The sequence below is a fragment of the Ranitomeya imitator genome, chromosome 2 (genome assembly GCF_032444005.1).
Source record: "Ranitomeya imitator isolate aRanImi1 chromosome 2, aRanImi1.pri, whole genome shotgun sequence".
NCBI classification, from domain to species: domain Eukaryota; kingdom Metazoa; phylum Chordata; class Amphibia; order Anura; family Dendrobatidae; genus Ranitomeya; species Ranitomeya imitator.
Window position 1 is genome coordinate 810554316 of NC_091283.1, and position 21643 is coordinate 810575958.

A 21643-nucleotide genomic window follows, 5' to 3' on the forward strand; every position below is an offset into this window, starting at 1 on the left:
AGAAAAGCAAGGAGTGGCAGACACCGTTAGTAGGCCCAACCAAACAAGTAGGCCAAATGCAGATTAATATCTGAAACAGGATGAAAATTGAGGCTCAGCTTTGTTCAGTGGAGGAGAAAAGCAAGGAGCGGCTGACACCTTTAGTAGGCGCAACCAAACAAGTAGGCCAAATGCAGTTTAATATCCAAAACAGGATGAAAATTGAGGCTCAGCTTTGTTCAGTGGAGGAGAAAAGCAAGGAGCGGCAGACACCGTTAGTAGGCGCAACCAAACAAGTAGGCCAAATGCAGTTTAACATCCGAAACAGGATGAAAATTGAGGCTCAGCTTTGTTCAGTGGAGGAGAAAAGCAAGGAGCGGCAGACACCATTAGTAGGCCCAACCAAACAAGTAGGCCAAATGCAGTTTAATATTTGAAACAGGATGAAAATTGAGGCTCAGCTTTGTTTAGTGGAGGAGAAAAGCAAGGAGCGGCAGACACCATTAGTAGGCCCAACCAAACAAGTAGGCCAAATGCAGTTTAATATCCAAAACAGGATGAAAATTGAGGCTCAGCTTTGTTCAGTGGAGGAGAAAAGCAAGGAGTGGCAGACACCATTAGTAGGCCCAACCAAACAAGTAGGCCAAATGCAGATTAATATTTGAAACAGGATGAAAATTGAGGCTCAGCTTTGTTCAGTGGAGGAGAAAAGCAAGGAGCGGCAGACACCGTTAGTAGGCGCAACCAAACAAGTAGGCCAAATGCAGATTAATATCCGAAACAGGATGAAAATTGAGGCTCAGTTTTGTTCAGTGGAGGAGAACAACAAGCAGCGGCAGACACCGTTAGTAGGCCCAACCAAACAGGTAGGCCAAATGCAGTTTAATATTTGAAACAGGAGTAAACTGGCGGCTCAGCTTTGTTCAGTGGAGGACAACTGTAATGGGAGGCAGACACAGTTAGTAGGCCTAAATAAGTAAGTAGGCTAAATGCAGTTCAAAATTGGTAACTGGAATACACAGGCAGCATAGCTTGGTTCAGCGGAGGACAACTGTAATAAGTGGCTCAGACAGACAGAGTAGGCCTAAAATAAAGAAAGGAGGCTAAATGCTGTTCTAAATTGGTAAGAGGAGTACTCAGGCGGCATAGCTTGGTTCAGCGGAGGACAACTGTAATAAGTGGCTCAGAGAGACAGAGTAGGCCTAAAATAAAAAAAGTAGGCTAAATGCAGTTCTAAATTGGTAAGAGGAGTACACAGGCGGCATAGCTTTGTTCAGCGGAGGTCAACTGTAATAAGTTGCTCAGACAGACAGAGTAGGCCTAAAATAAAAAAAGTAGGCTAATTGCAATTCAAAATTTGTAAGAGGAGTACACAGGTAGCATAGCTTTGTTTAGCGGAGGACAGTTGAAATGTGTGGCGCAGACAGACAGAGTAGGCCTAAAATAAAGAAAGGAGGCTAAATGCAGTTCAAAACTGCTAGCAGGACTAACCAGGCGGCATAGCTTTGTTCAGCGGAGGACAGTTGTAATGAGTGGCTCAGACAGACAGAGTAGGCCTAAAATAAAGAAAGGAGGCTAAATGCTGTTCTAAATTGGTAAGAGGAGTACACAGGCGGCATAGCTTGGTTCAGCGGAGGACAACTGTAATAAGTGGCTCAGAGAGACAGAGTAGGCCTAAAATAAAAAAGTAGGCTAAATGCAGTTCTAAATTGGTAAGAGGAGTACACAGGCGGCATAGCTTGGTTCAGCGGAGGACAACTGTAATAAGTGGCTCAGACAGACAGAGTTGGCCTAAAATAAAAAAGTAGGCTAATTGCAGATCAAAATTGGTAAGAGGAGTACACAGGTGGCATAGCTTTGTTCAGCGGAGGACAACTGTAATAAGTTGCTCAGACAGACAGAGTAGGCCTAAAATAAAAAAGGAGGCTATTTGCAGTTCAAAATTTGTAAGAGGAGTACACAGGCGGCATAGCTTTGTTTAGCGGAGGACAGTTGAAATGTGTGGCGCAGACAGACAGAGGCCTAAAATAAAGAAAGGAGGCTAAATGCAGTTCAAACTGCTAACAGAACTAACCAAGCGGCATAGCTTTGTTCAGCGGAGGACAGTTGTAATGAGTGGCGCAGACAGACAGACAGGCCTAAAATAAAAAAAGGAGGCTAAATGCAGTTCAAACTGCTAACAGAACTAACCAAGCGGCATTGCTTTGTTTAGTGGAGGACAGTTGTAATGAGTGGCGCAGACAGACAGACAGAGGCCTAAAATAAAAAAAGGAGGCTAAATGCAGTTCAAAACTGCTAACAGGACTAACCAGGCGGCATAGCTTTGTTCAGCAGAGGACAGTTGTAATGAGTGGTGCAGACAGACAGAGGCCTAAAATAAAGAAAAGGTGGCTAAATGCAGTTCAAAACTGCTAACAGGACTAACCAGGCGGCATAGCTTTGTTCAGCGGAGGACAGTTGTAATAAGTGGCGCAGACAGACAGACAGAGGCCTAAAAAAAAGAAAGGAGGCTAAATGCAGTTCAAAACTGCTAACAGGACTAACCAGGCGGCATAGCTTTGTTCAGCGGAGGACAGTTGTAATGAGTGGCGCAGACAGACAGACAGAGGCCTAAAATAAAAAAAGGAGGCTAAATGCAGTTCAAAACTGCTAACAGGACTAACCAGGCGGCATAGCTTTGTTCAGCGGAGGACAGTTGTAATGAGTGGCACAAACAGACAGAGTAGGCCTAAAATAAAAAAGTAGGCTAAATGCAGTTCAAAATTGGTAAGAGGAGTACACAGGCGGCATAGCTTGGTTCAGCGGAGGACAGTTGTAATGAGTGGCGCAGACAGACAGAGGCGTAAAATAAAGAAAGGAGGCTAAATGCAGTTCAAAACTTCTAACAGGAGTAACCAGGCGGCATAGCTTTGTTCAGCGGAGGACAGCTGTAATGAGTGGCGCAGACAGACAGAGGCCTAAAATAAAAAAAGGAGGCTAAATGCAGTTCAAAACTGCTAACAAGACTAACCAAGCGACATAGCTTTGTTCAGCGGAGGACAGCTGTAATGAGTGGTGCAGACAGACAGAGTAGGCCTAAAATAAAAAAAGTAGGCTAAATGCAATTCAAAATTGAAAAGAGGAGAACACAGGTGGCATAGCTTGGTTCAGCGGAGGAGGATAACTGTAATGAGAGGCTAACACAGTCACTAGGCTTAAATAAGTAAATAGGCTACATGCAGTTCACAATTGGTAACGGGAGTACACAGGTGGCATAGCTTTGTTCAGCGGAGGACAACTGTTGTAAGTGGCTGACACAGTTAGTAGGCTAAAATACTAAAGTGGTCTAAATGTCTGCCAAGGAATTGTTCATAAATAAACTGGTGGCATAGCGAGGTACAGGGGTGGGCTCCTCTGCTGAGTTGCAGACAGTGGTAGTTGGCGCAAAGTATTAAGGGGTCTAAATGGAGGCCAGGGCCCCTGTATATTTTTACTATCATCTATCATTTCAATAAATTTGTATTGGCAGTGCCATTGAAGGATTTAACAGCACAGACTTCACAGTGGTGGAACAGGGAGAGGTAAGTTTTGCAAGTGGTAGAGCACTCTTTGAGCTGGGGGGGAACACTCTCTCGTGGGTGGCGGTACTGGCACAGGGCCCCTCATATTACGACGGTGTGTCTGACGTTGGTTGTGCACCACCACCATCAGAGACACTTCATTGTACTATGAGGGACCCTGTGCCAGTGCCGTCGCCCAAGACTGGGCACACCCACCTGTCCAGGCAAACAGCATTCGCACGGGTGCTTGCGCCAAGTGGTGACCACGGCCCTGTGGGGGGAATCAGCCCATTTAGGGAGGTAAAAAAATGGCCTATGGTGGACATTCAGCAGCTGCAAATGGCGGAATTGGAGCAGTCAGTAAGAGGAGGCCAAAAGCAAGACATTTTTCAGGCATCAGGCAAGCTACGTGTCAGCAGGGGAAGGTGGGGCAAAATAATTAGAAATCCATGATTGGTTCATTTTAATGAAGGTTAGATCATCAACATTTCGGGGAGCCAGACGTGTCCTTTTTTCGGTCAGTATTGAACCAGCAGCACTGAAGACTCTTTCTGAGAGCACACTAGCAGATGGGCAAGCGAGCTCCTGTAATGCATATTCTGCCAATTCAGGCCAGGTGTCTATTTTAGATGCCCAATATTCAAAGGGGAATGACCTGTGAGGGAGAACATCGATAAGGACGGAAAAATAGTTGGTAACCATACTGGACAAATGCTGTCTCCTGTCACTTTGGATCGATGCAGCAGTACCTGTAGTGTCTGCGGTCATTGCGATATCACTCCACAACTTGATCATAAAACCCCTCTGTCCAACCCCACTTTGGATTTGTGCACCTCTAACACCTCTGCCATGTTGCCCCCTACAGCTCGTGTGAGAACCATCACCGCCTCTGTGTGCTGGGAATGCCTGAACCAAACGGTCTACAAGAGTTGCTTGTTTGGTAGCCAATATTTGCTCCAGGCTCTCATGTGGCATAATATTTTGTAATTTTCCTTTGTATTGTGGATCCAGGAGGCAGGCCAACCAGTAATCGTCATCGGTCATCATTTTGATAATGCGGGGGTCCCTTTTTAGGATATGCAAGGCATACTCTGCCATGTGGGCCAAAGTTCCAGGTGTCAATTCACTGCATGTGCTGGGTTGAGGAGCACTTTCTTGAAAATCAACATCACTTGAGGCCCGCAAAAACCCTGTACCTGACCTTGCAACGCCACCAGTTTCTATTGCCCCCTGAGAAGCATCCTCCTCCCATAAATATTCATCCCCATCATCCTCCTCCTCCTCCTCTTCATCTGCCACCTCGTCCAGGAGACTTCCCTGAGCAGACAATGGCTGACTGTCATCAAGGCTTCCCTCAACCTCGGCTGCAGAAGCCTGCTCCTTGATGTGCGTCAAACTTTGCATCAGCAGACGCATTAGTGGGATGCTCATGCTTATGATAGTGTCGTCTGCACTTACCAGCCGTGTGTATTCCTCAAAACACTGAAGGACTTGTCAGAGGTCTTTGAGCTTCGACCACTGCACACCAGACAACTCCATGTCTGCCATCCAACTGCCTGCCCGTGTATGTGTATGCTCCCACAAATACATGACAGCACGCCACTGTTCGCACAGCCTCTGAAGCATGTGCAGCGTGGAGTTCCACCTTGTTGCGACGTCGATTATTAGGCGGTGCTGGGGAAGATTCAGCAATCGCTGATGGTTCAGCATACGGCTGGAGTGTATGGGCGACCGGCGGATGTGCGAGCAAAGTCTTCGCACCTTCAGGAGCGGGGTTTGTAACTCAGGGTAATTTTTCAGGAAGCACTGCACCACCAGGTTCAAGGTGTGAGCCAGGCAAGGTATGTGTTTCAGTTCTGAAAGGGCTATGGCAGCCATAAAATTCCTTCCGTTATGACTGACTACCTTGCCTGCCTCAAGATGTACACTCCCCAGCCATGACTGAGTTTCTTGCTGCAAGTACTCGGACAGTACTTCCGCGGTGTGTCTGTTGTCACCCAAACACTTAATTTGTAGCACAGTCTGCTTTCCACTAGCTGTTCGATAATGGGACACTTCGTGTGCAACACTGGCAGCTGCGGATGGAGTGGTCGTGCGACTGCGCTCTGTGGACAAGCTTTCGCTTCCGGAGGAGGAGGAGGAGTGGTGGCGAATATCTACAGCCAACTGTTTCCTAGACCATGGGCTAGGCAGAACTGTCCCACTATGGCTGTCCCCTGTGGACCCTGCATCCACCACATTAACCCAGTGCACCGTGATGGACACGTATCGTCCCTGGCCATGCCTACTGGTCCATGCATCTGTTGTGAGGTGCACCTTTCTACTGATTGATTGCCTCAGTGCATGGACAATGCGTTCTTTGACATGTTGGTGGAGTGCTGGGATGGCTTTTCTCGCAAAGAAGTGTCGACTGGGTAGGTCATAGCGTGGTACTGCATAGGCCATCAGGGCTTTGAAAACTTAGCTTTCAACCAACCGTTAGGGCATCATCTCTAACGAGATTAGTCTAGCAATGTAGCCGTTCAAAATCTGTGTACGCGGATGAGAACTTTCTTTTCCTATCGAGAGTCTCTTGTAGGGTGAGCTGGACTGGAGAGCTGCATATGGTGGAACTAGCTGGGGTGGTGGTGGGCATGGCAGATTGAGAGAGGGTTGGTGATGGTATTCTTGATGTTGGCCTACCTACAGTGTTTCCTACCTAGAACCTTGTGATTCCCTGACTGCTTTGGCCTTGCGACGATACCTGCACATTTGCTACTGGTGGTGTCATAACTGGTGGGCTTCCAGTGAGGGAAGCAATGTAGCGTTGCTGACTAGCTTTATTATGAGCAGGTGCACCAATGGTACGGAATGTTTGGTAGTTAGTCCAGGCTTGCAAGTGCCTGCTGGTTAAATGTCTACGCATGCACGTTGTATTTAAATTTTGAACATTCTTCCCTCTGCTAAAGGTCTTGGAGCATTTCTTACAGATAACTTTGGACTGATCATTCGGATCTTGGTTACAAAATTGCCACACTGCACTCGTCCTACTATGGAATACCTTTTCAGGCTTTGCATGCTGTGCTGCTTTAACCGGATGGCCACTCTGTCCTACAACTGTTGTGGTTTTTGACACACGTTTTTGGCCTGATACGGGCCTGCCAGATGACAGCTTTTGCGATGTAGATGGCTGCTGCGGATCATCCTCCTCCGCTTCTGAGCTACTGGCAGCGGCTCCCTCTTCCCCCAATGACTGCCAATCTGGGTCAACAACTGGGTCACCTATCACCTTCTCTTCAATGTCATGTGCACCTTCCTCTGTGTCACCGTGTAAGGTGCTATAGCGTTCGGGACGGGGCACCATAGTCTCATCAGGGTCAGATTCTGGCTCAGTACACTGCGAGGGCAATGTAGTGATCTGAGTCAATGGAACAGCATAATAATCTAGCTGTGGCTGTGCATCTGTGCACTCCATGTCCGATTCATCTTGTAATGGGCTTTTAACAATTTCCCTCTCTAACCCAGGCACGGTATGTGTAAAGAGCTCCATGGAGTAAACTGTAGTGTCGACTGCCGCATCCTTCACTTTTGGTTCGGGTCAAGGACACAAGGAAGCAACTTTTTCCTGACCGGGAGCAGCCACTGACGACTCGCTGCTTTTAGATTTCAAACCTTCTGAAGAGGAGGCTGAGTCAGCAAGGAAAGCCAAAGCTTGTTCCTGCTGCTCCGGCTTTAAAAGCTGTTTTCCTACTCCCAGATAAGGGAGCCTTCGAGGCCTTGTGTAGCCAGACGATGATGCTGGCTCAATACCTCGAGCCTTTGGTGCTATTTTGCTTTTCCCACTACCACCAGATGCTCCACTACCACCACCTCCACCATCAGTACCAGCTGGCAACGACCGCCCACGGCCTCTTCCACCAGACTTCCTCATTTTTGGGGAAATGTTACCAAAATAACAACCGTTATATGGTACTGTTAAACAAGGTAGAAGGTGTATATAAACTTTTTGAGAATTTATATCTCCCTTGTTTTGGGGGGAAGACAGCAACAAAACTCAGGCCCAGTGTATTACACTACACAATGTAAGTGGCAGAACGTGCCTGGAAGATGTAAGACAAACTAACAGAACTGACGTAGATCCACTTTGTGCCAATTTAAATCTCCCTTTTTTGGGGGGAAGACTGCAACAAAACCCAAGCCCAGTGTATTACACTACACAATGTAAGTGGCAGAACGTGGCTGGAAGATGTATGACAAAATAACAGAACTGACGTAGATCCACTTTGTGCCAATTTAAATCTCCCTTTTTTTGGGGGGAGACTGCAACAAAACTCAGGCCCAGTGTATTACACTACACAATGTAAGTGGCAGAACGTGGCTGGAAGATGTACAACAAAATAACAGAACTGACGTAGATCCACTTAGTGCCAATTTTAATCTTCCTTTTTTTTGGGGGGGGGGAGACTGCAACAAAACTCAGGCCCAGTGTATTACACTACACAATGTAAGTGGCAGAACGTGGCTGGAAGATGTACGACAAACTAACAGAACTGACGTAGATCCACTTTGTGCCAATTTTAATCTTCCTTTTTTTTTGGGGGGGGGAGACTGCAACAAAACTCAGGCCCAGTGTATTACACTACACAATGTAAGTGGCAGAACGTGGCTGGAAGATGTACGACAAACTAACAGAACTGACGTAGATCCACTTTGTGCCAATTTAAATCTCCCTTTTTTAGGGTGAAGACTACAACAAAACTCAAGCCCAGTGTATTACACTACACAATGTAAGTGGCAGAACGTGGCTGGAAGATGTATGACAAAATAACAGAACTGACGTAGATCCACTTTGTGCCAATTTAAATCTCCCTTTTTTGGGGGGGAGACTGCAACAAAACTCAGGCCCAGTGTATTACACTACACAATGTAAGTGGCAGAACGTGGCTGGAAGATATATCAAAAAATACAAGGACTGTAATACAATTTCAATCTCCCTACAATGATCTCTGGATAAGTATGGCAGCAATAAAAAGGACTGATGCACACAAAAGAGTGGACAAATAAGATAACTGTGCAGAAAGGAGCAACAGAATTTTTGCTTTTAAAAAAGCAGTTGGTTTGCACAGCGGCTTACTAACAGCAATCCAGCTATCAGGGAGCCTTATAAGGCAGCCTAAGAAGCTACAGAGCTGATGCACAAAAGAAAATACTCCACTGTCCCTGCAAAGAAAAGGTGGTGTTTGACAGTGGAAATCGCTACAGCACAAGCAGTTTCGGGGTTAATCTTGCCTCCCTAACTATATCCCTTCTTCTGATAAAGCTGCAACAACCTCTCCCTATGCTAAGATCGGCAGAAGTAAGATGGTGGTCAGCGTGCATGCCCCTTTATAGCCCCTGTGACGCCGCAGAAAGCAAACCAATCACTGCCATGCCCTTCTCTAAGATGGTGGGGACCGAGACCTGCCCACACTCTGCATGCTCCTTCGTTGGATGAGAAATGGCGCTGAAAGCGTTATACGAAACGCGACTTTGGCGCGCAGATCGCCGACCTTATGGCCGATCCAACACTAGGATCGGGTCGGGTTTCACCAAACTCGACTTTGCCAAAAGTCGGCGATTTTTGAAATTGTCCGATCCGTTTCACTCAACCCTACTTACTGAGCATAGAAGATACAACCTTCATTTTCCAGAGGTGACAAGACTTCTTTACTGTCAAAGCAGTGAAACTGTGAAATAGTCACCTCAGAAAATGATTTTTAGCAAAATTGATGACTTATATAAATGCATCGATTCATTGTAAGAAGTCTGATCATCACTTTGAGTCTCTAAAAATTCTTTTCACTTTATAACGCTATTAACTTATAGCTTATGTATTTTTTTTTATTTATTTTTTTTATTTCTCTTGATCAATTGGAGAGAAAAATTGAAAAACTAAAAGATTCACCCTTTCTTTTCTTTCTTTTAGGCCACGTTCACACATTCAGTATTAGGCCAGTATTTTACATCAGTATTTTGTAAGCCAAAACCAGGAGTGAAACAATCAGAGAAAAGGTATAATAGAAACACATCACCACTTCTGCATTTTTCACTTACTGTCGATTTTGCTTTACAAATACTGATTTAAAATACTGACCAAATACTGAATGTGTGAACGTGGCCTTATTCAAGATTTCTTCCTTCCCTTGGTTGAACCTAGGTAACCAACGACTTAACCCTTTTGATACATTCTCCTTGAATCATTACGAAGAGTCACTAATAGTGTTGAGCATTCCGATACTGCAAATATCGGGGATCAGCCGATATTCGCTGTATCGGAATTTCCGATACTGAGTTCCGATACTTTTGGGATATCGGAAGTCGGAATCGGAAGTTCCTATAGTGCAATTATGCAGTATAATGAAGTGTGGGCAGTGCGTGGGCGGAGACTGCGCGTGTGTGTGCGGGTGGTGTCTGTGTGTGACCGTGGGGCTCTGTGCATGTGTGCCGGGGCTCTGTGTGTGTGTGCCGGGGCTCTGTGCTTGTGTGCCGGGGCTCTATGCAGCGTGCTGGGGCTGTATGCGGGCTGCCGGGGCTCTCTGGGCTCTGTGCGGCGTGCAGGGTCTCTGTGTGGCGTGTGGGGTCTCTGTGCGGCGTGTTTCTGTGGGGCGTGCGGGGTCTCTGTGCGGAGTGCCGGGGCTCTGTGCGGGCATCGTCCGATGGGACTACAAGTCCCATCGGACGATGCCTGCTACACTGACAGTGATTGACACATTAGCCAATGATGGGACAGTAGTAGTCCCATCATCTGGCTAATGTGTTGAATGAAAAAAAAAAATACTACATACATACTCCATACATACTCCATACAGTACATTCATACATTACATACAATACATACATATAGACATACAGTACATTAAACAGAGTTCATACTCACCATTACTTGTCATTTTCATCCCCGAAGCCAGTGTCAACCTGTAAAAAATATGAAAAAAACAAACAACCAATATACTCCCTGTCCGCAGAAATCCACAAGTGTCCCACGACGATCTCCCGTGGAGAGCAACAGCATCAGATGATGCAACCGCTCTCCAGGGGCCCCAGAAACACAATGACAGGAGGAAGGGATTCCTCCGCCGCTGTAAAAAATAGTCCCTAGTCTCACTTATGGCATTGCTGGGTGAGACATTTTCCCACACAGCAATTGCCATAAAGTGCCACTTTGAACTATAGTAACCTCAGTGATGCACTGCAAGAGCCATTGTCTCCTGTCAGTGTGTCACTGAGGGTCCTATAGAGCAGTGACATCACCCGATGTCACTGTTCTATAGGGGAGATCGTTGTGGGACACTCGTTATTAATTGGCGGCTGCGGACTTGTATTTGTAGCTGGGGGGGGCAATATCCATGGCCCCTCTCTAGGCTATGAATATCAGCTCACAGCTGTCTGCGTAGCCTTTGTGGCTATAAAATTTAGGGGGACTTCACGTCACTTTTTTGGGGGGTCCCCCTATTTTAATAGCCAGCAAAGGCTACGTAGACAGCTGCGAGCTGATATTCATAGCAGGCTACAAATATTGGCCCCCGGCCGTTGGCTTTCCCCCTCTTGCGCAGAAAATTGCGCGGGAGCTCACGCCGTTTTTTTCCGCTATTTTTTTTAAATCAACGCTCATTAAGGCCTCTTTCACTCTTGCGTCGGTACGGGTCCGTCGCTATGCGTTGGGCCGATGTACCGACGCACGTTGTGAAATTTGTGCACGAAGTGGGCAGCGGATGCAGTTTTTCAATGCATCCGCTGCCCATTCTGAAGTCTGGGGAGGAGGGGGCGGAGTTTTTGCTGCGCATGCGTGGTAGAAAATTACGGGCGCGATGGCCGAAAAAACGTTCACTTGAACGTTTTTTTGTGTCGACGATCCGCCAAAACACGACGGATCCTGTTATGACCTGGTGGTCAGGACAATAATGGACCTGGTGGTTAAGAGCACACGGAATGACCTGATAGTTACTGATAATATATGACGAGCTCTGAGACGTGGGAACTCTGCTGACCGCAATCCCTAATCCTATCACACACACTAGAAATAGCCGTGGATTGCTCCTAACGCTCCCTATGCAACTCGACACAGCCTAAGGAACTAGCTAGCCCTAAAGATAGAAAAATAAAGCCTACCTTGCCTCAGAGAAATTCCCCAAAGGAAAAGGCAGCCCCCCACATATAATGACTGTGAGTAAAGATGAAAATTACAAACACAGAGATGAAATAGATTTAGCAAAGTGAGGCCCGACTTACTGAACAGACAGAGGATAGGAAAGGTAGCTTTGCGGTCAGCACAAAAAACTACAAAAAGACCACGCAGAGGGCGCAAAAAGACCCTCCGCACCGACTCACGGTGCGGAGGCGTTCCCTCTGCGTCCCAGAGCTTCCAGCAAGCAAGACAACAATCAAAATAGCAAGCTGGATAGAAAAATAGCAAACCAGAGAAAAACAACAGGAACTTAGCTTCTGCTGGGAAGACAGGTCACAAGAACGATCCAGGAGTGAACTAGACCAATACTGGAACATTGGCAGGTGGCATGGAGCAATGATCTAGGTGGAGTTAAATAGAGCAGCCAGCTAACGAATTAACCTCGTCACCTGTGGAAGAAACCTCAGAAGCCGCAGCCCCACTCACCACCACCAGAGGAAGCCCATGGACAGAACCAGCCGAAGTACCATTCATGACCACAGGAGGGAGCTTGACAACAGAAATCACAACAGGATCCGTTGCACGACGGACGCGACGTGTGGCCATCCGTCGCTAATACAAGTCTATGGGTAAAAAATGCATCCTGCGAGCACATTTGCAGGATCCGTTTTTTCTGCTGGATCCGTTTTTTTCTCATAGAGTTGTATTAGCGCCGGATTGCACCTGATGGCCACACGTTTCATATGTTTTTTGCTGGATCCGTCGCTGTGCGTTTTTTCGCCGAACAGAAAAAAGGTTCCCCTGTATGTGTTTTCCGTCCGGCGAAAACAGCTTTTTTGATGGATCCTGCACAAAATGGATGAAACATGTGGCTATCAGGCGGAAAAAACAGATCCGGCGGAAAAAAACGGATGTGGTAGAAAAAAACGGATCCTGCAAATGTGCTCACAGGATGCGTTTTTTACCCATAGACTTGTATTAGCGACGGATTGCGACGGATGGCCACACGTCGCGTCCGTCGTGCAACGCATCCGTCGTGTTTTGGTGGACCGTCGGCACAAAAAAACGTTCAAGTGAACGTTTCTTTGGCCATCGCGCCCACCATTTTCTACCGCACATGCGTGGCAGAAACTCCGCCCCCTCCTCCCCGGACTTCAGAATGGGCAGCGGATGCGTTGAAAAACTGCATCCGCTGCCCACGTAGTGCACAAATTTCACAATGTGCGTCGGTACGTTGGCCCGACGCATAGCGACGGACCCGTACCGACGCAAGAGTGAAAGAGGGCGTGGGCTCCCGCGCAATTTTCTGCGCCAGAAGGAGAAAGCCGACGGCCGGGGGCCAATATTTGTAGCCTGCTATGAATATCAGCTCGCAGCTGTCTGCGTAGTCTTTACTGGCTATTAACATAGGGGGACCCCCCCAAAATATGACGTGGGGTCCCCCTATATCTTAAAGCCACAAAGGCTACGCAGACAGCTGCGGGCTGATATCCATAGCCTAGAGAGGGGCCATGGATATTGGCCCCCCCGGCTACAAATACCAGTCCGCAGCCGCCCCAGATGCGCCAATTCCGGCACATAGCCCCTCTCTTCCCACTCCCGTGTAGTGGTGGGATATGGGGTAATAAGGGGTTAATGTCACCTTGCTATTGTAAGGTGACATTAAGCCGGGTTAATAACGGAGAGGCGTCAATAAGACGCCTATCCATTATTAATGCAATAGTAAGAAAGGGTTAATAAAACACGCACACATTCAGAAAAAAGTATTTTAATGTTCTTCATTTAACCATACTTACCATACTTCTGCGCCTGCAAAAAATGTAAAATAATAAACCGTATACTACCTGTCCGCCGTAGTCCAATTAATAACGAGTGTCCCACGATGATCTCCCCTATAGTGATATCGAGTGATGTCACTGCTCTATAGGACCCTCAGTGACACTGACAGGAGACAATGGCTCCTGCAGTGCATCACTGAGAGGTTACCTTAGGACAAAGGCTCACTTTATGGCAATTGCTGCGTGGGAAAATTTCTCACCCAGCAATGCCATAAGTAAGACTAGGGACTATTTTTTTACAGCGGCGGAGGAATCTCTATGTTTAATGTACTGTATGCCTATGTATGTATTGTATGTAATGTATGAATGTACTGTATGGAGTATGTATGGAGTATGTATGGAGTATGTATGTAGTATTTTTTTTTTCATTCAACACGTTAGCCGGATGATGGGACTACTACTGTCCCATCATTGGCTAATGTGTCAATCACTGTCAGTGCAGCAGGCATCGTCTGATGGGACTTGTAGTCCCATCGGACGATGCCCGCATAGAGCCCCAGCACGCCGCACAGAGATCCCGCACGCCGCTCAGAGACTCCACACACCGCACAGAGCCCCAGCACGCCGCACAGACCCCAGAGAGCCCCGGCAGCCCGCATACAGCCCCGAGATGCCGCATAGAGCCTGGGCAACCCGCATAGAGCCCCGGCAGGCCCCATAGAGCCCCGGTAGGCCCACACTTAGCTCCGGTAGGCCCGCACAAAGCCCCGGCAGGCAGGTACACATCCCTGGCAGGCCCGCACAGACCCCGTCCGCACACACAGACACTCACAGTGTCCGCCCACGCACTGCCCACACTCTTCCCCCCTCTGGAAGAGGATGTAGAAGGACAGAAAGGGCTTATTTACATTCCGATATTTGTGTCCCATTGACTTGTATTGGTATCGGGCATCGGTATCGGCGATATCCGATATTTTTTGGATATCGGTCGATCCAATCCGATACCGATACTTCTGGATATCGGAAAGTATCACTCAACACTAGTCACTAATAATCTGATTTGAAGAATGATATATGGTTTTGTCGGCTGCAAGAAAAAAGAACAGTACTTGAAAAATGGTAACCTGAGAAGAAGCGAAGCCGCCCCGTGGATTTTGCTTTTTCACCATCCAAAGAATAATATCCTCAATGTGTTCCAGATTCTTCTTGGTTGTTATATTTTCAGAAAGCAAGGTCAGAACAACATATGAAGCGGTCTCAACATGTCTGTGTCCACCTATTTTACAGAATTCATAGAACATTTATAAATATTAGAGCAGCAGCTAAAAATCAATAATTTACTTTATTTTATTTTTTTAGTAGCCATATTTCAGCATATACCGTCCTGCATGTTGTGGCTTACACAAGTTACCCTAAAAAACATGTTTGCGTTGCATCGACCAACTATTCAAAATGACTTTTGTCTCAAAATTGGAATATGTTAATTTAAGGAGGTGTGCACTTTTTATATCAGGGAAAATTGTATTAATTTCTTTTACACTTTTCATTTTTTTTTTTTCGTTTTCTTTTTTTTTACTTACGGTAATTTGGTGATATTTTCCTACATTTATGTATCAACTTTTATTTTTACTATGGGGCCACGTTGTGTGTGTTTACTGCTCTCTATGCACAGATAGCTGGTAACAGAGTTCTAATGGTAACAGCCTATTAAATAATTGTTATCAGTGAACTACAGTGTATACACAGACGTGATACATACATTTCTGAGAACACTATCTTGAATACAACCTGTATTTAGATTCAAGCCAGCTGGAGGTAAAGCTGTAGTTTTGATGATGGCCAACAGAGATGAGTGACTTAATTAAATACTGTTTTATTGGACATGTACAAACCTAACATTTCTTATTTCGCAGTTTTGAGGAAAGGGGTTGATTTTTGTTAAAAAAAAAATAGCAAAATAAAATGTAGGCAATTAACTGCAGGTCTGTGTTTGCACAACTGGCTTACTAATTCAAATTGACAATCATATATGCCTCATCTACACTATACTTGCTGCCACATTTTGCTTTCTGTATGTGTACCTGCCTATGTAGCATTACACATTAATTTATACAAGTTCTCTTAAATTTCCAGGCAATTTTCAGAACTCCTATAGAAATTAATAAAAACTGTGCATGAGCGGCCACTTGTCCTGTGTCAGCGGTGTGAAAATCAGCCCAATTCTGGAGATGGAAGGTCGGGTTCCTGTGGACATGCCAAATATATATATATATATACACAGTGACAATAACTATTTAAGGCTATGTGCACACGTTGCCGATTATTTGCGTTTTTTTAGCGTTTTTGCGCTATAAAAACGCTATAAAACCGCAAATAATCTGCATACATTAAGCATCCTATCATTTTTTGTCAAGTGTTGAATAATTGGCGTTGCTTGTCAAGATTTAATAGTAGTGTCATACAAAATTTATGTTATAAGAAAAAGAGGCAATGGCAGTTGATGGCATATTTTTAAAAAAAAACCCATACCATTGCTAAAAATGTTGGAGCCCGAGCATCACCACTGGCATTGGCTGTCACGGCAGTAGTGCTATCAAACAAAGATCACAATTGACCTCTTTTGCCTCCACCAAGCATATTAGTGGGGGCAAAATAGTGTTATGGATTATATGGCACATCACTCATATCAGCCACAGCAGGATGATGTTACCTCTGACAGCAACATCATCAGTTTGAGTGATTCCGATCCTCTTCTGAGTCACGAGTCTCAATCTGTCAAGGTCAGACTGCGCTCTGTATGTCACAGAAGTGGATTATACAGTGCTAGTCTATGAAGAGCCAGAATGAGGCTCCAAATGTTTACATTTTAAAAGAGAATTGTGGCTTTCACAGAGCACAGTGTGATCCGGATAGTCAGATTGATGTCATGTGACTCAGAAGAGGACTGGCAACAACAGAAAAGACAGTGATAGGTGAGCATGTCAACACACTGACAGTTCAATATACACACATATGCACAGGTATAAAGGGAAAAAGTTAATGGGAATGCTTTTTTAAAGAAGCACTCCTATCAAAATTTTTATCCTCTTTATATATTGCAGTCATTATATTATATAGCACTGTGTGCTTGTAAGGGGGTGGAGAGTCGAAGATAAGGTTCATCAAAGTTCCACGGCACTAGTGTCCAAATATCGCTGTCTACTGATTAAGCAGAATAAGATAGAATTGGAAGATGGAAGACGCATTCCTTGGGGAATGGATTTGAATAGAGCACCAGGTCAGGTAGTAGTTCTGGCGCAGTTACCAAATATAAAAGGGTGGAGTGCCAATGTGGGAAGGCTGTTGGCGCCAACTAGTGAGGGAGGAAGGTGGTCTGAGCAGTGAAACGCAGAGGCAGAACGACCGAGGAGTGGCCGGGGACCAAGACAAGCAGGACATGTGCTGTCTTGACCAGGAGATATGAGTGAACCGAGCCATTACTTCCAGCGTAGATGCATGGTACAGGGTGTGGGCTAGGGCAGAGCTGTGGACGGGACTGGGGCCGGTCAGTGCGAAAAGCTCATATAAGGTATTAAGACACTGGCTACTAAAGACTTGCGGCAAAGCATGAAGTACCGGTGACCCCCGTTAGTGCCAGTATAATAATAGAGAACGTTTGAAAGACTTACTGTAGTGATGGGCCTATTGTTGTAGTAGGTGCCGCCAGTGAAAGTTAAAGGAGCAGAAAATTAAAGTGGCTGTACATACTGAGAGACAGTTAGATAGAATAGAGAATAAGACCTTGAATTGTTAAACTGTTGTTATTGACATGACTGCTAATATTGTGTGACTTTATACCCTGTACCCGAAAAACTGTCTCCTTAATTGACACCTTCATTTCCATGTTAGGAAAATAAATAGCTTAGTTGGTTACTCTTGCCTCATCTCTAGCTGCGTGTTGCATCCCAGTAACTTGTTCACATATTTACAATTCTTCTCTTTTCCATTAGGTCTATCACATCCCGTGATTAAAATCGGACATGCTGAATTCTTCTAAGCTCTATGTAAAAGCAGAAGGTCAGTTTTCCCTGCATGAATCATGAATCACTGCAAAGTCCCAGGCAGGGGTAGCAGCTGGATCAGGAGTTGAAGAGGGGAATGATAAATGCAGGGACAAGAGACTTCCTGTTTCTACATAGAGCAGAGAAAAGAGAAACATTAGCTGGGTAGAAAGGCAAAATGTACACAGTGTTATTTAATATGATGATTGTATATATTAATTGGATAAAAACTTTGATCTTAGTGCATCTTTAATAGTAAATTTGTACATAAATTTCATCTTCGCACCGTTTTTTACAATGCTCTGCTCCAGTTTCTCCAGGGTCTGTTGTCTCAGCTCGCTGTCTCCTGATAAGGTGAAGGCATACGCCAGAAGTGCCTGGGTATGCAGCGATTTAACACTGTCCACTGACTTCCTAAGACAGCTCAGGGCATTTTCCACAATACTTCCCTAAACATGATATAAACAATAATGCATAATTTTCATAGACATCATATTACAGATATATAGTATAAAGTACGTTAACACCTATTGCTGGCACTGCAGAGTGGCTCTGACAGAGGAGAGATGACCAATCAACTGCATCTCTTGCCATTAATTTATACAAGTTCTCTTAAATTTCCAGGCAATTTTCAGAACTCCTATAGAAATTAATAAAAACTGTGCATGAGCGGCCACTTGTCCTGTGTCAGCAGTGTGAAAATCAGCCCCATTCTGGAAATGGAAGGTCGGGTTCCTGTGGATATGCCAAATATATATATACACAGTGGAAATATCTATTTAAGGCTATGTGCACACGTTGCCGATTATTTGCGGTTTTTTAGCATTTTTGCGCTATAAAAACGCTATAAAACCGCAAATAATCTGCATACATTAAGCATCCTATCATTTTTAATGAAATCCGCAATTTCTGTGCACATGATGTGCGTTTTTCCGCATGAAAAACGCATTGCGGAAAAATAATGAACCTGCTCATTATTTTTGCTGTTTTTTCGCGGTTTTCCCACTGTCTAATGCATTGGGAAGTGTCTGGGAAAAACCGCGCAAAAACCACGTCAAAACCGCGCAAAAAACGCGCCAAAAAAACGCATGCGGATTTCATTCGGAAATCTGGCAGAAATGTCCGGATTTCCACAGGAATTTTCTGCATGAATTCCTGAACGTGTGCACATAGCCTAAGACTTTTTTTTAGAAAGTTATATTTTTCATAAGTTAACAGTTTTTCACCTGAGCATAAAATTACTCACATTATAAATGTTGTGATGTTCAAGAAGAGCGATAGTGACGTATGCCGTGCACGCAATCTTGTTATCTTCCTATAGTTAACAAAAAGTTTGGAAAACTTAGTTTTATCATCGCAGTGCATATATTTAGGATTTGTCAGGACTATATAGATAAGCGGGTGCTCTGGTGAGTCCAAACATTTTCTTAATTGAAGCAACCTAGGGAGATAGTGAACCCATTGTAAGACTATGTTCACACGTTGCATTTTTGCAGCATTTTTTTTCAGCAGCCAAAACCTGCTGTCTTGGCATTCAAAATGCCCATTTTTCAGCGTTTTAGCAGTGTTTTTCACAGGATTTTTGTTGTATAGATTTCTTCTGTCATTTTGCCTACAGCATTTGTTTAATATTTAAAAAAAAAAAATAGATTTAGTTATTTTTATAAAGAAAATTCTGCAAAACGCTAAAAAAATGTTACGGAATTTAAATTAAGCATTTTTGCAGTTTCTTTTTGCTTTCTATGTGTGAAGAATGATGAAATAATTGTTTTGCTGCAGATTTAAAAAAAACTCTGCAGTTTTCTAATTCAGTCAGGAAAAAAACAAGCATGTTCTTGAGATTTTTGAAATCTCATAGCTTTTGGTGTTACTGTAAAAAGCAGCTTTTAATTTGCATTAAAAATGCTGTAAAAAAAAAAAGCAAAAACACAATGTATGAACATAGACCAAGCCAGAGTTTTTGAAGCTCTCTAGGTAGTTCTAGGATCTGCTGGTTACGTCACATTACCTGAGAGAATCTGCTTTTCATCGCTCCCCCTCTCATTTAGTATGCTGCATCACAATTTCGGGGGCATGGCTTGATTCAAGCCCATTGTTCATCCTTTTACCTGACTGACCATTATCATGTTGCATTTACCACCCATCTACTACACTGGTGTGTTGTGTGCCATTGATGGAATACGTTAGTGTGTGGAGCACATTTGTCTGACGCTATAGCACTCACTGAGATTTCTTGCTTGCAAGTGGAGTACCCCCAGACGCAGGGCCGCAGGTTACTCAGCACCGGTCCTCTCTGTCTCGATTCTGGGGTTGTCACGGTGGCTGGACCCGGTCCGTGACCCTGCTATGGGGTGTCCAATGAAAGGGGTGATGAAAGTTGGCCAAGGTTTCGTGACGCCATTCTGTCAGGGTGACCGACGCTGCTTGGGGCCCGCTGGGGTGGTGTTATGGCAGCTAGATGGTATACCTTCCCACAGGTGAAGTATATTCCCAGGGCTTCCCAGTAGTGTAGGTGGTGATGATGTGAGACGCAGGTAATAACGAGTTAAGTAAATAAGGCAGCACACTGCAGCGCTAAAACATGTAAACTTGAAAACACGAAATTTGAACTGCATTACTGCACTAGAAATATGAAAAATGAGAGCTTTTAGCGCATAAAAATGGCCAATTTTATGTGTACCTTGTAGCCCCTTTACGGCATCTCTCTTATACCAGGTCCTAAACTTGCCTTACCTCGCTGAGAATAAACGTCTCCATCTGAATGGGTACATGTGAAACCTCTTCTTAGACTAAAATTCTCTCTCTCTGTGGAGGGGTATTGGACCTGCTGTAATTAAAACACCTGAAGCTAGGAGGGGGAGTGCACGATCAGAAGGCTAAAGAATACATTTCAAAAACCTGATCGGCACATCCAAACATAGACTAAGTGTGAACAGGTGCTGAACCTAGAGTCGCCAACTCGTATATAGTTAAGTAAATAAGGCAGCACACTGCAGCGCTAAAACATGTAAACTTGAAAACACAAAATTTGAACTGCATTACTGCACTAGAAATATGAAAAATGAGAGCTTTTAGTGCATAAAAATGGCCAATTTTATGTGTACCTGGTAGCCCCTTTACGGCAATAAGAGAGATGCCGTAAAGGGGCTACCAGGTACACATAAAATTTGCCATTTTCATGCGCTAAAAGCTCTCATTTTTCATATTTCTAGTGCAGTAATGCAGTTCAAATTTCGTGTTTTCAAGTTTACATGTTTTAGCGCTGCAGTGTGCTGCCTTATTTACTTAACTATATACGAGTTGGCGACTCTAGGTTCAGCACCTGTTCACACTTAGTCTATGTTTGGATGTGCCGGTCAGGTTTTTGAAATGTATTCTTTAGCCTTCTGATCGTGCACTCCGCCTCCTAGCTTCAGGTGTTTTAATTACAGCAGGTCCAATACCCCTCCACAGAGAGAGAGAATTTTAGTCTAAGAAGAGGTTTCACATGTACGCATTCAGATGGAGACGTTTATTCTCAGCGAGGTAAGGCAAGTTTAGGACCTGGTATAAGAGAGATGCCGTAAAGGGGCTACCAGGTACACATAAAATTGGCCATTTTTATGCGCTAAAAGCTCTCATTTTTCATATTTCTAGTGCAGTAATGCAGTTCAAATTTCGTGTTTTCAAGTTTACATGTTTTAGCGCTGCAGTGTGCTGCCTTATTTACTTAACTATATACGAGTTGGCGACTCTAGGTTCAGCACCTGTTCACACTTAGTCTATGTTTGCAGGTAATAACGAGGACACAGGGTTGCAGTCTCTTTAACTTTTAATGATGACTTCGGGATCCGCAATCCAGAGCACTGCTAACCGGGCTGGTTGAGTCCGGCCGGTCCAAAGGCACATCCAGAGTTCCCTTTGCAGGTGGAAATCAGTGCCTACCAACTAGCGCCTGTGTGTTGTAGTTCTTCCCTGCTGAGCATTCGGGATAGTCCTCACAACTTTCGTATTCGTTCTTTCCCTCTCTCTCTCCGTCCCCGAAGTTTATCTGGATAGGACGCACCCGTTTGACGGGAAGGCTCAGAGCTATTCTGGGACCCTAGAGACGCCCCTCTCCACGCTTGCCCCCTATGTCTTCGTAGGTGATGTATGGTAGACAGCCAACCTAAAATCAACTGTCCT

General features: G+C 44.9%; 1 protein-coding gene across 1 annotated transcript in view; it reads right to left on the reverse strand.

Moving 5' to 3' along the window:
- The window catches only part of LOC138666840 (alpha-2-macroglobulin-like protein 1), a 216492-nt gene that overhangs the window by 16349 nt on the left and 178500 nt on the right, over window positions 1-21643 (reverse strand). Inside the window, exons 22-24 of the mRNA XM_069755018.1 lie at window positions 18726-18794; window positions 17766-17928; window positions 14564-14715 (exon numbers count right to left, since the gene is read on the reverse strand). Of these exons, the coding sequence (XP_069611119.1) occupies window positions 14564-14715; window positions 17766-17928; window positions 18726-18794 (384 nt within the window). The remainder of the gene's footprint in view (window positions 1-14563; window positions 14716-17765; window positions 17929-18725; window positions 18795-21643) is intronic.